General features: G+C 44.3%; 1 protein-coding gene across 1 annotated transcript in view; it reads right to left on the reverse strand.

Moving 5' to 3' along the window:
* Positions 1-279: 279 nt before the first annotated feature.
* irx6a (iroquois homeobox 6a) overlaps positions 280-14,315 on the reverse strand; it is a gene marked incomplete at its 3' end in the record, with an annotated part of 16,992 nt that continues 2,956 nt past the window's right edge. The window contains exon 3 of the mRNA XM_084012241.1: positions 280-405. Within this exon, the coding sequence (XP_083868367.1) occupies positions 280-405 (126 nt within the window). The remainder of the gene's footprint in view (positions 406-14,315) is intronic.

Below are 14,315 nucleotides of genomic sequence, written 5' to 3' on the forward strand. Positions count from 1 at the left end.
CCTGCACTGTGAGTGCTCCGGCTGCAGGAACGTCTTGACTGGGAGACGTACAGGTGTGTGTGCATACTTTCTGGCCAGTGGTGAGTGTTGTGCCTTCGGTACCAGTGGGGCTTTAAGTGCTGGCGGTTGGCTGTTATTATGGGGCCGTATTGATTAATCCCCCTCGCCTGCATAACCTCCAGCTCACTTTGAGGTGTCCCCAGTGTGCCGGAGCTCTCAGCAGAGCACACGCTGTGATTAATGCCCATCTCCCGAGTCCACCCGCTACAGAGCGCCGTGTCAGGCCAGATTTGTCAGCTCACAACTATAGATTAGTCTGCGTCTCCTCCGCAACTTTGGAGCCACCAGTGTCCCCCGTAGTGTGAATCTGTCCCCTCTCTCCCCTCGCACCCGGCGCCCGTCCCCCTGGGTGAAGAGATGGCAGATGCATTAAACAATTCACTTAATAGATAAGCTACAATATGCTTGACTTTCTTTTTGCTCCTACCCTCCCCTCTTTCCCCCTCGCGTCCTTTCTCCCTCTCTTCCCCTCGTATCTCCCGCTGCTGAAATGGAATTGGATCAAAGACGGAGAGAAAAGGGGGTTGGGGAGGAGGGAGGGGTCCTCATTGGGTTTTGTTGAAATATTTATAGGTCAGGGTTGACTGGTTAAATTGAATATCTATGCTGATCTCACTTGCCTGTTTAACTTGCGCCTAGGCAAATATGTTTCCTAGGTGATAACCTTTTATGTACCAGTCTGACTTCATTGAAATGCATAGAGATAAAAATGTGTCACACTTCACAGCCAAGCCAGGCAGCCGCTGATGCTCGATTATTCAAATGATAATTGACCCCCACCTGTGGATGGCTTATATTCAGTAGTCAATCACTCCATCCGCTGTTAAGATATGGAGAAAATAGGTTCTGTCATTTACATTACAAACCACTGGTGAATGTCAAGTACCCCAGGCGAGCCATTTGTGTGGAGAAGAATGGGGGGAAAAATATATGGCCAATTATGATTTCCAATCTTTTTAATAATTTAAATGCTGTTGATATGTGAATTACTGGCAGCATAGCTGGAAGTTTATTTCAGCTGTTTATTTCCGAGCAGTATTATTTTCTCCCTAACAAATTACTTGATGTTAATCTTCATATATAATTTTCATTTGTCTGCTATAATGGCTTCTAGTGGCTTGCTGTCAGCAGCTGATAAATTGACAAGCAGTATCATAACACTAGAATCAACAATGCAGAAATGTTTGTTGGCCAAGAAGGGGGGGGGGGGGGGGGGGGGTTCTACCATAGGGCACTCATGATAATGAATGAATGCATATTCATGTATGCACAAACGCACATCCACACATGTATGTGAACGCATTCAATCATCTGATACTTTTGCAGTAGGAGCTTTGATCTTCATTGTATAGGATATCGTACTTATCGGGGGGCACACTTCCTCCAAACTGCCAATGTTGCTCCTCGCCGCCACCTTCGGCGTCGCTGTCTGATCTTCGCGAGCGTGAGCAATGTGTCTTAATGTTGTCAGTTTCATCTAAGGAAACACACGATACGGGCACCATTTGCATAAATTTCCAAACGGAAGGCGTGAAAGCATGCTCGGCAACTGTGCCTGTTTGTTTAAAGTCAGCCAAAGCTCTATAATTAGCAGTGTTTAATTATGGAAATGGCTGCCGAGGAGAATTTCAAACACACTTCTTCCCTGGATCATTAGTCACAGGGGCAAAAAAAAAAAAATGAAATGCTTTCAGCAATGAAGGGTTCATATTTCAAGCTTATAGCTGCTAAAAGGGTGTACTCAGAAAATCAATTTTATGAAAGTCCGTTCAGCACTAAAGGGAGTTCCATGCAACTAAGCAATTTTGAAATAATGTCGGTGAGGGCCTGATTCATGGACGGTAACAGGACTTTGCTCTCCTTGCCTGGGACATTATCCTCTAAGCCCAGGTCAGAGGTCAACCTCTGGTTTAAATCAACCTCTGCTTAGCATAACTCGATTCTTAAAGCACTGCTAGCAAAGCCCATGCTGAATAGATAAGCAGAGAGCACGCGGCGTACCGGATCAAAGCTCGCCAAAGCCGTCTGAACACTAAAGTGGGAGGAGAGAAAGTTCAGGTAAACTGTGGGAGAGAACCTGACCTTGACCTCACGGAGTGCTGTTTACGCTTTACCACAACAATGATGTCTTAACCGTGGCCACAACCCTCACACGCTGACAGTAAACACGCCATATCTGCATGCCTCCCAGCACACAGGCGCCCTCCACGCTATAAATCCAGTCCCCACCGCTTCTTTGATATCCCCCCCCCACATTAAGCCGGGTGTCATTCCTTGGTATGGAGGATATGGACGACACATGTGCGGAGGGGGGGGATGCCGGAGACGCATGGGAACGCCAGGTCTCCCGGCCTCCACTTAAGAAACCACATCATCACCACGCGGCGCCCACACGCTCTGTGGGAGGCCCCCCAGCGCTAATAGCTTGTTGTGGGGCTTTTGGTGCTCTCCGGTGGCGGTGGCTACGGCAGCCGTGGGGACATTTTTGGGTGGGTTGTTTAAACTGGGAGATCACATATATGTATATATATAAAAAAAAAAAAACAGCTGCACTGGGAAGGCTGGCCCACGCTCCTCACAGGGGATTCCCATTAGGCAGATTGATTGTTTCCTCTCCTCTCCTCCTTTGATTCATGTCTTCCATCTGAGCTCTAATGAGCCATCGGCCGTATGGCACCACTCAGGGCATCTGTGCATCGGCCCCTGTACTGTACGCGGCTAATGGGAAGCACATATTGCACTGTAAATGCACACACACACACATACAGTACAGGCACACCTGGGGTATGTATTGTCTCTCCGTGTTTCTTCAGCGAGCGTTTCACACATCTTGTCCCTTCACTTAAAACAATTTTTACCCAGTTTACAAAAAATCTGAATATAAATCTACACAAACCGCAGCTTCCCATCCCGTCGCTGGCTGACCTCTCAGAACAAAGCAGATTTCCGATGAGTGTGGATGTGCACTGAGCATGTGCACACGTGTTATTTATTCTGCCACAGAAAAGAGGGGACAGCTTTACAGCCCTCCGAGGCAACCAGTATTTACGGCCTCAGCCATCCATATATCCTCCATCATCCACTTTTATGGTACACATAGAATGATAATTATGATAACAATAATAACTACCCATATAAAAAACCTTTACGGCACTTGGGAGTATGAATGAGCTCTATTCTTTACTACTTTTCTAGTTATTCTATGTTTCTCAGCGGAGAGTTAAAGCAAGCACTGGTTTCCCCTCCAATGAAACTCATGCCTGCATCTGATATTGATTCATGGCTACATTTTGGAACGTTTTATTCGGGATAATTTTCTACCTTGGGAATTTGGGTGTAAAGGCTCCATAGTGAATCATTCAGCGTGTTTGAAGATGCCATATAATCATTTTTGGGGAGAGGGGGGGGGGCTCGAGACCCTCCACTTTCAAAGTGCAAATGAAGGTAACGCTCGCACTCGATGAAAATGTGTATATTTCAATCTGCTTCCTTATCAAAACACTTTCCATTTGCTAAGAGGAATCTAAAATGCTATTTGGCATCCCTTGTACTGCAGCGCTGTGTCAAAGATTTCACTCGCAACTCTAGAGAGACATATTTGTTCTGAAAATATGACATAAAATTGTGTTTCTCCCAAAAAACCACACGCCTCCGGGCATCTAAGTATAGATTTTAATGTTTCAATGCAAGTTCAAAACAATGCTGATAATTAAATAAAAGGAGTGTGTATGTATGTGTGTGTGTGAGAGAGAGAGAGAAAGGTGATATAAAGAGAGATGGCAGAGACATTGAGTGAAAGAGATAAAGAGACGGGCCAGAGGGTAAACCGGGGTTTCAGCTTCGATGAACTGCAGATGAACTGAGTGAGTGGAGGCAGAGTCATAAACACATGCTGCTCCGTGTTATTGATTGGGGGAGAATAAATGAATGTTTGCTAAACATATTAGATCAGAGGAGACGCAGCTCCCACACTGATCAGGGTGATCTGCAGGGTGGCCCAGGGTCTCGTCTGCTTGTGTTTGTTTAACTGTGTGTGTGTGAGGGCCGCCATGCACTTTTAATGATGTGAGAGTGTGTGTGTGTGTGTGTATGTGGTTTTGCATATGTGTGTGATTCGGTTTCCAATGTTTTTGTCATTTATCACACCTTGCGTTTGGCCCCCGGAGCTATCCACAGTCTTAGATCTCACACACACACACACACACACACACACACACACACACACACACACACACACACACACACACACACCCCTACTACCATTTCACCTGATTTGTGCCAAAACACCTCAGGTTGCCTCCACACTGTATGTGGGGAGAGCTGTCTCTAGAGGTCACTGCAGTTCCATGGGTGACGATGCAGCCGGGGCCAGCAACAACATCCTGTTTAACACAGCCACTTAGACAATAGGCATGGACTGGAGAGAGGAGGCAAAAGCTGAGAGAAACCAGGGGAATATCACAGTTTCACCGTGTCAAATGGCCACTCGCTGGCAGACACACACCTATGACACAAACCCTGCAAGCTGCAGATCCAAAATCCGCATGAAGCTTTGTTGGGTGCTAATAGCGCTGATTTTCACAGTGACACTGAACGCTCCATGACTGCAGCTCACTGTCTGCTGCTTGACAAGGTAGGAAATCAAATGCATCCAAGTCCTCGTGCGGCGAGCTTCCTTTCACCAGTGGTGGAAAGTATGATTAATATTCTGTATTTAGTAAGTAAGTAGTTGCACTTTTACCGCAAATTCTTCTTACTTTGCTGTTTAAGATTTTTTATACAAGATATGATCAACAAATAAATAATGATATATTATGAAAGATGCTATTCAAAGTAGTTATTCACCTTACAATTGCATACCTGAATATATAAATTATAAATAATACATATTATTCTGAAATCGGTCATGATTCTACGCAGTGAGTACTTTTACAAAAATTAATTATTGATTTCATTATTTTTACTTGTAACAGAGTATTCTAGGTAAAGGATTTGAGTACTTCTGAACAATATGTAACACCTTATTAAATACTCTACCATGGCATGCAACATAACTGCTCTTTGAGGAAGCTTTTAGGCACACAAATAAAATGAGTGAAGAAAAGACGCCCCAGGATTTCCCGGCCACAGGCAGCTCACGAGAGTGATCTTAAAAACACACAAACAGCCTCATCCTTTCCCTAGTTTTGGTTATGCCTCTCAAACTATTATTTTAATCTGGTACAGGAGTCGAGAAAAAAAAGGGGGGGGGGGGGGGGACGTGCCGCCAGGCGCCTCTCTCCCACTAATTCTATTACACTGGGTTATTTTTAAAAGTTCCTTTTCTAAACATTTACTGTCAGTAGTACACTGGGAGCTGCTGTTCCATATGCTTTGTTTGTATTGTGGTTGTGGTCACAGTGGGGCTGAACCCGCCTGCTTCCAGTGAGCTAGTGGCAGCTACGTGGTCCACCATGCCAAGTTCAAAATTAGTAACAAATTTAATATGTACTCTGCTGGCATCCGGTGCCTTTTGTAGAGTGCAAAATGCTCCGATAGTTTGTCGTTGGGGTCTCTCTGGAAGACCACAGCCAGGGCCCAATATAGAAACTCCAATTGGAAGATGGGTGGGTGTTTTGGGGGGGGGGGGTAAGAAAGGCAAAATCCAGAGCAGATGCGGATAACGTCTGTAGTGATCAGGCTAAGAAAGCTGAAGCACTAACACTAGGACCACCAAGACAAACTCGACTCTCACAACACCTCCCTCTCGCTGGCAGAGGGGAGCATGCGTCGCTCCATGCGTCTTCCCCACGGCCACAGCCTCAAGCCCAAACTATTAGCATGACCTAAACGACAAAACCATGCTCCCGTTAATGGCATAATCGTGAAGGGGAAATGATTTATGGCTTTCATTTTTAAGGATCACTCTCCCCATAACTCCTAATATGGAGGGAAAATATCTGTTTTCACTAAGGGAGCCCTCCCATAATGCCTTATAGGTTGTTAAAGCATGGAAAAGAACATATTGGTGCCATAAATCTAGATTTCAAACTAGACAGCGTAAAACATGCGGGATTACAGATAGGGACGACAGTGAAGAAGTTAAACCAAAAGCATGAGGATTACAGGACATCTTGACTGGCTTGGAATACGAAGTCTGGAAGTTTGAGGTAATTTCTATTAATAGTGCTTCATCAACAGATCTCTTCTTGGCTTCCTTTGCCATCCATCACAACCTCAGCCTCCCCAATATACAAAGGATTTACGGCACATTTTTCAAATTGATATGAGTCGTCTTTACTTTTGACCGGCGCTAGGTAACACACGTTATCCATGAGTTTTATGGGGATTTGGGTTCATGGGATGTGGATAATTTGTCCTCTAAATGCAATATGTCTGTTTTTCATCCTTGTGTGTGTATCATTTCTCATGCCCCTAAATTTCTCTAAAAGGATACATAAAACAAATTTAATATGTGAAGTGTGTGGCTACACAAACAGAAAATTAGGTAGTATATTTTATGTTGTAAGAACATTTCCTTGGCAAACCATAGCTCACCTTTTTCCTACCCCGGTCATGAAAGCAGACAGCAGGGCTGGTAATTCACTCTACTGTAGTTTGGCCTCTGACCAGTAGAGGGAGGTCATTGATTTATTTATGCCACGTTACACTGGGGGATCTGCGTTTCCGCCTCCTCTGGGTTCTTGATTATGAGTGATTCTAAAGAAATGTGTCAGTTATTATTTTTAGACAACTGCATAATGCAAGCACAGTGGGCCCTTTGAAGGCTCATTTATTACTGAGGAGATAAGCGTGTTCCAGCGGCCAGATTCCACAGGAACAGGTCACCAGCCTCTGATTAAAAGTGACTCCACGTCAGCCCATAAATATTTGTCAGCCCACCTTTGAAAGGCAGGCGAGCCGCGGCTTCTCTGCTCGTTTGCCACATGAAAGTGCAAATGGAAACACTTAGGGTTGGGAGCCGCATCAGTCATAGCTGGAATAAGATGGCCAATAAAAAGGGCGTAATTATGATGCTCCATCATTTGACACAGCTCGGGGGTTTGGGCTGTTTGCCTGCATGCTACGAGGGAGAGAGAGAGAGAGAGAAATCCCACCCGTGAATAATGGGACCTGTACTTTTATGAGCGTACTGTGTTTAAGAGTGAACTTTGAGACTGTGTGGTCTGTGTGTCACCTCGCTCTGCTCCTCCCCAGTCTTTCTCCACCACTTCCCCCTTCCTTCTCCTCCTCTTCTCTCAGCTGTTAACCTTTGCTGCTGTAGAATACGGAGCTTGTTTGGCCCCGGCCCCTCTTCGATGCCTCGTATTCCTTACGACTGGCATGCCACCAACAACGCCTTGTTGTTGGGGCACTTCATGGCTTCGTGCATCGATGCCGCTCGATGGGAGCCCCCGTTCGGTTTGTTTGCGAAAAACAAAGCCATTTTTCACATTTCATGGCCTCCATGCAATGTATTTAATGGACGTCATTTGATTTACAGGCCGCGAGGTTCTCCCCAGTGTCTGAAATGTACTTCAAAAGCCCTTTTGTAGGTATTCAAAATGACATAATTGCTCCGGAGTGCTCTTCCGTCATTCTTAGTCACTTTTGGATACGCATGTTTTGGAGGTCACGTTGTCTCAGTTAGGATGCGTTCTGTAATCACGAAGATTCTTTGAAATGTCTCGTCATTCATCAGCGTGAGTGCACTTGAGGTATGAGGGCCATGATTAGCAGTAAGCAGGGCCGATGCAGACGTCAGGCAGGTGTGGAGGCTCCATTAGAACGAGCAACCATTTGACTTGCACACAGGTGTCTAATCCCACGCAGGAGCTTCACACAGAGAGGCGGGCCCCCAAGCAGAGCCCGCTGGAGAAGAATGCTGTCGACGCCATACTGTTACACAGCCCTGCTGCGAGTTTTCCTCCTGCATTCGTTTCCGATGAAACTAATGTAGTGCAAATACTCCGGTGGAGGAGGCTGTTCATTATAGGCGCTATACTGCAACAGCTACAGGGGGGGGGGGGGACAGGACAGTCAGGTGCAGAGTCTCCAAGAGAGTCTGGCTTCACATGCTGGACTTCATCTGTCAAATCTGCAGTGGTGTTTGGCACAGGCTGAACTCAGGAAATTGGTAGACATAAATTGAGGAGAATTGATGGCGCTGCCGCCGCTTTGCACTGTTGCCGAACATTGTTGCTGTCTGCAGTCCAAATGAACTGCTCCGGAGGCTGTCACCTGCACAGTTTCACAAAAAAAGAATCCCGTTGTGACAACATTCTTCTCGTCGAAAATCAGCCGAAAGCAAAAGTTCAACCTGAAATGTGATTTGTGTCATGTAATGTGAAGTTGCTAAATTGTGTGTGTCTCTGTTTCTCTACTGAAAACAAAATGTCATAAAACTAAGACATTTTACAGCTTCAGAACGACTGCAACATTATAATATTGTCATCTCTTCTATAAAAATCTGGGACCATAGAAAGAGACTTTGGTTCCAACAGGGGGCGCTATATTCTAGTTACATGCTGTATTTTTGACTGTTCGTCTACAAACCATAGACTCTATATAAGAAGAAACAAAAAACACTTTTACTGTTACTGGAATACCTGAATACACATTATGTTTTCATACAATGTTCAAATGATATGTTACATGAAAACTGATTTATACTGCGGCTGTGTAATTGAATTTAAATAACAGCTCACATTCAACTAAAGATTCATATAAACGTTTGTTGGATTAGGTAACTTCAACAATTAGTTTACATAAATAAGAATATATACATAAAAATAAGTATTTCCCTCTTGCCTGTAGTGCAATATATTAATCTATTTTAATTTAGTGTGACTTTCCATATGGCACTTTGCTTGTGGCTCTAAAAGCCGGAAAAACACTCGCTCTACTTTTAGCTCTGTTTTGGTCCCAAGCTGCTAATTGTTCCACTGTGTTCTGCAGCAAGTCGCTGACTCAAACTAAAGTGGGTTTATAAGACTAGAGAAGTTGATTAGAACAGCATGGACTCAACCATAAAACATAATTTGGGGGCAGTGTAGACTTTAACGTTAACGTGCCCATCCACCACCTCAACAACACTACTGTTCATGTTATGTTAGTGTCAACACACTGCCTCCGTCGGTTCACACGAGCCTGGCCTCCTCTTTCGTGTGACTCATATTATTGCGTATGCGGTGTGTTATTTTTCATAACTACAACTTGGTTTGACTTTAGCAACAGCGGACACGGCTCGTTGAGAATTTTGGGACGCATGTCTAGTTTGTGGTCGATGACGTGATCGTTCAAAAGTCAAATGGAGACTCAAAAGCAAGGCATTAAAGGCCAACAGATGCCCGACGTGAAGGGGAAGAAAAACAGAAGGAAGAGAGCGAGATTAAAAATGAGATGCGGGGGATTATTAAAGGGCATTAAAAAGACACAGGAGATTATTGTGACGGTGGGGATGCCAATCTAAGGTCAGCGGTACAGAAAACTGCCAGTCCACCGGACAAACATAAAAGAACAAACAAGATAATAAGAACAAGAGAGCACAGAGTTTAGCACTCCGCGGGTACAATGTAGGGGGAGTCAACACGCGTGGGCCGCGCATGAAAGCTCCTCTCGCGTCGGCATTCGGGAAGAGTTTATTTAATTGTGCCTCCTCGTCTGTTAGCCTTTTATTGTGTGATCGGGGGGTTTCTTGACCTGCTTCTTTTATGGATGTGTTCAAAGTAAGCATGGCAATCTTTGCTCACATAATCCCCCCCGAGCACCATTTCCACGTTCCCTTCCAGGAGTTACATATGGTGCAGGAGTGAGATTGACCTTTCCCTGTGGTTTAGCAGTGGGATCGACACCAGGGGAGAGAAGCCACGAAGGCAAATATTCAAAACTGTGTTGCGGGGTAAATCATGCCTTCATGCTGTATCACTGGAGCGAGTGGCTAGCCACCTCATTTACAATTAAGCAGCGACAAACTGTCAGTGAAGTGAGATGAGAGGCCAAAAGAAACTGAGAATTTGCTTAGAAGACTTATTCCTGTGCTTACTTACTTACTTTAAAGGGAATGAGGTCTACAAAGGAATCAAGGCCCTGGGAAATGAAAATGGGCAGCTGCAGCACTAGCGTCACTCCGTGCCACGATCTGATGTGGTTCATTCGGGTCCACTTGGGGACCCGCATGAAAAAGGGCAAAGGTGCTGGAGCAAATCACTCCGCCTCGAGTACAGCAGCAGCGACGGAGCGGGGGCCTGGATTCCTTCGGACACGAACAGTGCGGGTCAAACACGGGGTACAGAAGGAAGCACGGGGTCGCAATGCAACATCTACCCAAACTGCACAAAGCCAGCTTTTCATCCCCTCTCTGGCCATTTCCACCAAGTCCATAATTGTCTTTGACAAAACTCATTAGCGGAGACCTTGTAGCAACATCGGCAATCAGAAATTCCATGGAGGGAGACATGCACAGGAACAATGTCCCACACACATTTCATTGCGCCTTTTGACAAAATGTAATGAAGTGTGTATATTGTCCCCCTCGTCTGAACTCTGAGCCGCCGGTACAAAGACTTTGTTTTACGAGCCTTAGCTGCCCAGCGTGGGACACATCAAATGGCACCTCCATGCTGCCTCTTTTGTCAGACTAGAGGGCAAATTATTGTTGGAGATGTTGTTGTTGTTGTTGTTATTGTGCGGCTCCCATTTCGCCGAAGAGGCCATTGCGATCATGTTCGGATAATTCATATTCTTTTTTACGCCGCAGGCACATGCTCATTAAGTGGGGGGCTTGAATGTAAAGAGCATGTGATGGATGGTCCTGGCGGAGCTTTGTCAGAGGTTAACCCCTCATTGACCTGTAGTATTATATCGTTCAACACACAACAGTAACAGTCATTGTTAAACAACTCCCAGCCCCTTAGAGCCCCTTTCAGAGAAATAGCAATACAAATAACAAATGCACAGGTGATGCTTCACTCACATGCCACTCAAAGTTTGTTATTATAAGATTTTATTTCTTTCTCTCACCATCCTTTTTTGAAATGTACATTATATCATATACTTTTTAAATTTTTATTTTGTCATTAATCCTGTCTTACAATATGTGTAGCAGCAAAAGAAAGTGAAAGAAGTGAATATTTATAAAGTAGATCCAAATGACTGTTCATGGCATCTGCTGCTCCGAGACATTTCAGCTGCCAAAAGTGATATTCACGTGGAGGATTTGACCGAGTTGCCCTTGAACTCAAATTTGCCAAAAAATGTGCATGTATGTAGTTTCTGCATGAGCTACAAAAAGCTTACTTTATTACAAAGTGAACATTTTAATCTGATGTTCTAAGCAAAACGATGATCACACACCTACGTATTTTAAGCATGTGACACTTACAAATTGAAAGTGTGTGTCTCATTTGTACCACTGCCTTGTGTGAGTGACTAAAACGACATTATGATTAATGACATTTATAGTGCAAGGCAAAAGAAATAAATAATAATTAACTTTTAAGGTGACCTACAAAAATTAAAGTAAAAAATACTGATGCAGCTGGATATTACGTTTCTTTGACTCGTCTCAGGGGATTCACTTCCATGAGTCTTAATGTCCCAACACTGACTTGAACAGAACACCTGTCGTTGCTGACAGTCAGCTGGCCTGTTCATTTAAAAAGAGCATATAGGGCACAAGTTGGCCCAGAAAAGATCAATGATCCAGTAGAGGAGGACTGGGGGTCGACTGTGTGAACACACACAGTGTTTGATAATAACAACATATGATCATAAAGACGCCCTCTGATGTCATACAAAGGATGGTCAGAGACTAATAATGTCAAACCTATTCATGTTTACCCTAGCTTGTTTTTCCCTCTTTTTTTGCATATTTGTGCCTCATTCACAGATTATCTCAAATCTGTTTTGGATTATGCAAACGTGCTCTCATCATCTAGCCCCTCCCTACAGAAAATGTAATTTAGCAAGGGCAAAGCGTGTGTTAAAGAGATTCAGTGGTGCATATATAGGCTACCTAAGGAACCTATTATTCTGTAATATTGCAGTTTGTGACAGATTTGGTGTCTCGCCTCAGATTAAAGATGTCACACAAACACAACGTCTTACCTCCCCCCCTCCACCCCCTGTGTCCACCAACACCATAACACCCAAATGATGCTATTTTGTTTACTTATCCTTCACTTAAGTTTATTTTTTTATTTTGTTATTTAATTGTGAGTGATGTGTGCTCTCGGATCCATCCAGACCAGCTTCCATTACCAGCTGCGTCTCTGCTCTATAGCTGCGCCTCAAATCGCGCATATAGGCTATAGGACCGACACACTAATTGACCTGTTAGCTGCTTCGGGCATATCGCTGCTATACGAGCCCATCATGGCCATTATGTATGCTTTCCCCCTCAGGTACGTCGCCGTGGCGCTAATCCCATTGCGCATGCATCATTACCTTCAATAGCACACGGCAGCTTTTTTTTTTCTTTACAGCCTCTGATTTAATTAAATCTGGTTGTAAATATTTGATACACACCTAGCCTACATTTGAACGTAAAGAGCATCGCATCCGGCGTCATGAGTGATTAGTGTCGAGGAGGAGGAGGAGGAGGAGAGAGGCGCACTGTTAGCAGCTTGTCATTATCAGACGGACTGTTACAGTATCGGCCTCCTGACTCGCTCGTGATGGATAAAAGCTGTAATTCTGCCACACATCAGGTGGAGTGAACCGCTTCCTGTTTGCCTCCACGCGTGTTTGTTACCATCTTTCATTCAGTGGAGAATAAATCAACTGGAGAGGATTTCAGTCGCTCTCACGTGTCCTTGTCATCGCTTATGGAACGAGTTCACGAGTAGAGATGCAGCCCTTAGAAATAGATTTATTATAGGATTTATTATATATATATATATATGGTAGTTGTTTGGGTTTAGGGCTCAGATTAACACAGAGGGGAACATTGAACTTGGAATAAATTATAGTCCTCCTCTTCATCATGATTTCCCTGGATTTAGCAGGCCCCCGCGCATTACTGACGGCTCCGCCATTGGTCAAGGACGCACAGGATGACCACAGCGCCTCCGAGTTGAGCCCCGAATTGCCCTAATACGGGAAATACTTTTATTACAAGACTAATCCCACAAATAGCCCCACGGCCTCAAATGTCATTTTTGCGAGGCTGCGGACTCTTCTCAGGTATTGTTTCAGTGCTGGAATCAAATTAAGTCGTAAAATGTAAATCTTTGCCAGCTGGGGTCATAATAATTCAGGAGATCAAGTCAGAAAGGGAACAGAAAAGGGCAAGGACATCATTGATAGAATAATATTATTTGAACAATTCAAATTATAGTCCCCCCCTCTTAGCTTTAAGCAAGTTGTTCACAAGTTATCAGTATTTTAATTTGCTTCTTTAAAGCCCCATGAGAAGTTTCACCGGCTTGTCAAATTTGATAGTTTTTAATAGCGGGTCAAAATCAATAAACCAACTGCAATTAGTTTTACACCGCAAACTTTTTGTCTTGCGCTGCGAATCTGTTTGATATTTAAAAGTTTGAAGTGTGAGGATGAGACGCGGTTTTGACAGCAGTGATCGTCTTATTCCAGCTGTCTGTATGAGAGTCCCCCCAAAAAAGTTAGTCCCAGTCAGGAGACGGGGCGAAAACAGTCAAATCAAAGGGACTTTGATGGACTATGTGAAATTCCTCCGCCCGGGTTTGATCATACAAATGACCTTTTAATGAACACAATGTTAAGTTAGCGCAGCGGCTCGCTACACAGGGGACAAAGCAGCATTCATCCTATGTCCCGGCCTCGCTGCTCGGCCCTGAACAGTAACAAAGTGTTCGACGCCACTTCTGATTAGATGCTGACAATAGAGGCACGATGTCCCCCTTTCTTCCGCAACTTGTGGATTTCACTCACGTCCTTAGTCCCTCTGAATTATGACCTTGCATCGGTGCTGCGGCTTCGTGCGTCGAGTTAAGATGATCAACTTTGATCAAATGCACATCCGCGAAGGTTTTAATTGGCCGCCTGGACGTCGGGATCTATAAATAACCATGACACAGACAATCGAGGCTCTTGGGGAAAAATGTATTCTTAGAAAAGAAAAAAAATGCCATGATAGGCAAACACAGAAGAAGTTCACTTTTTTTCTTTTTTTTTTTAACACAATGACAAAAAAATAATCGCCCAACACAGGGGATCCGGTCCTTTTTTTATGGGTCAACTTGTATGTCCGACAAGTTTTTTCTCTTTAACATCAGGCAAAATGACACGAAGCCACA

The sequence above is a fragment of the Eutrigla gurnardus genome (genome assembly GCF_963514095.1).
Source record: "Eutrigla gurnardus genome assembly, chromosome: 1".
Classification (NCBI taxonomy): domain Eukaryota; kingdom Metazoa; phylum Chordata; class Actinopteri; order Perciformes; family Triglidae; genus Eutrigla; species Eutrigla gurnardus.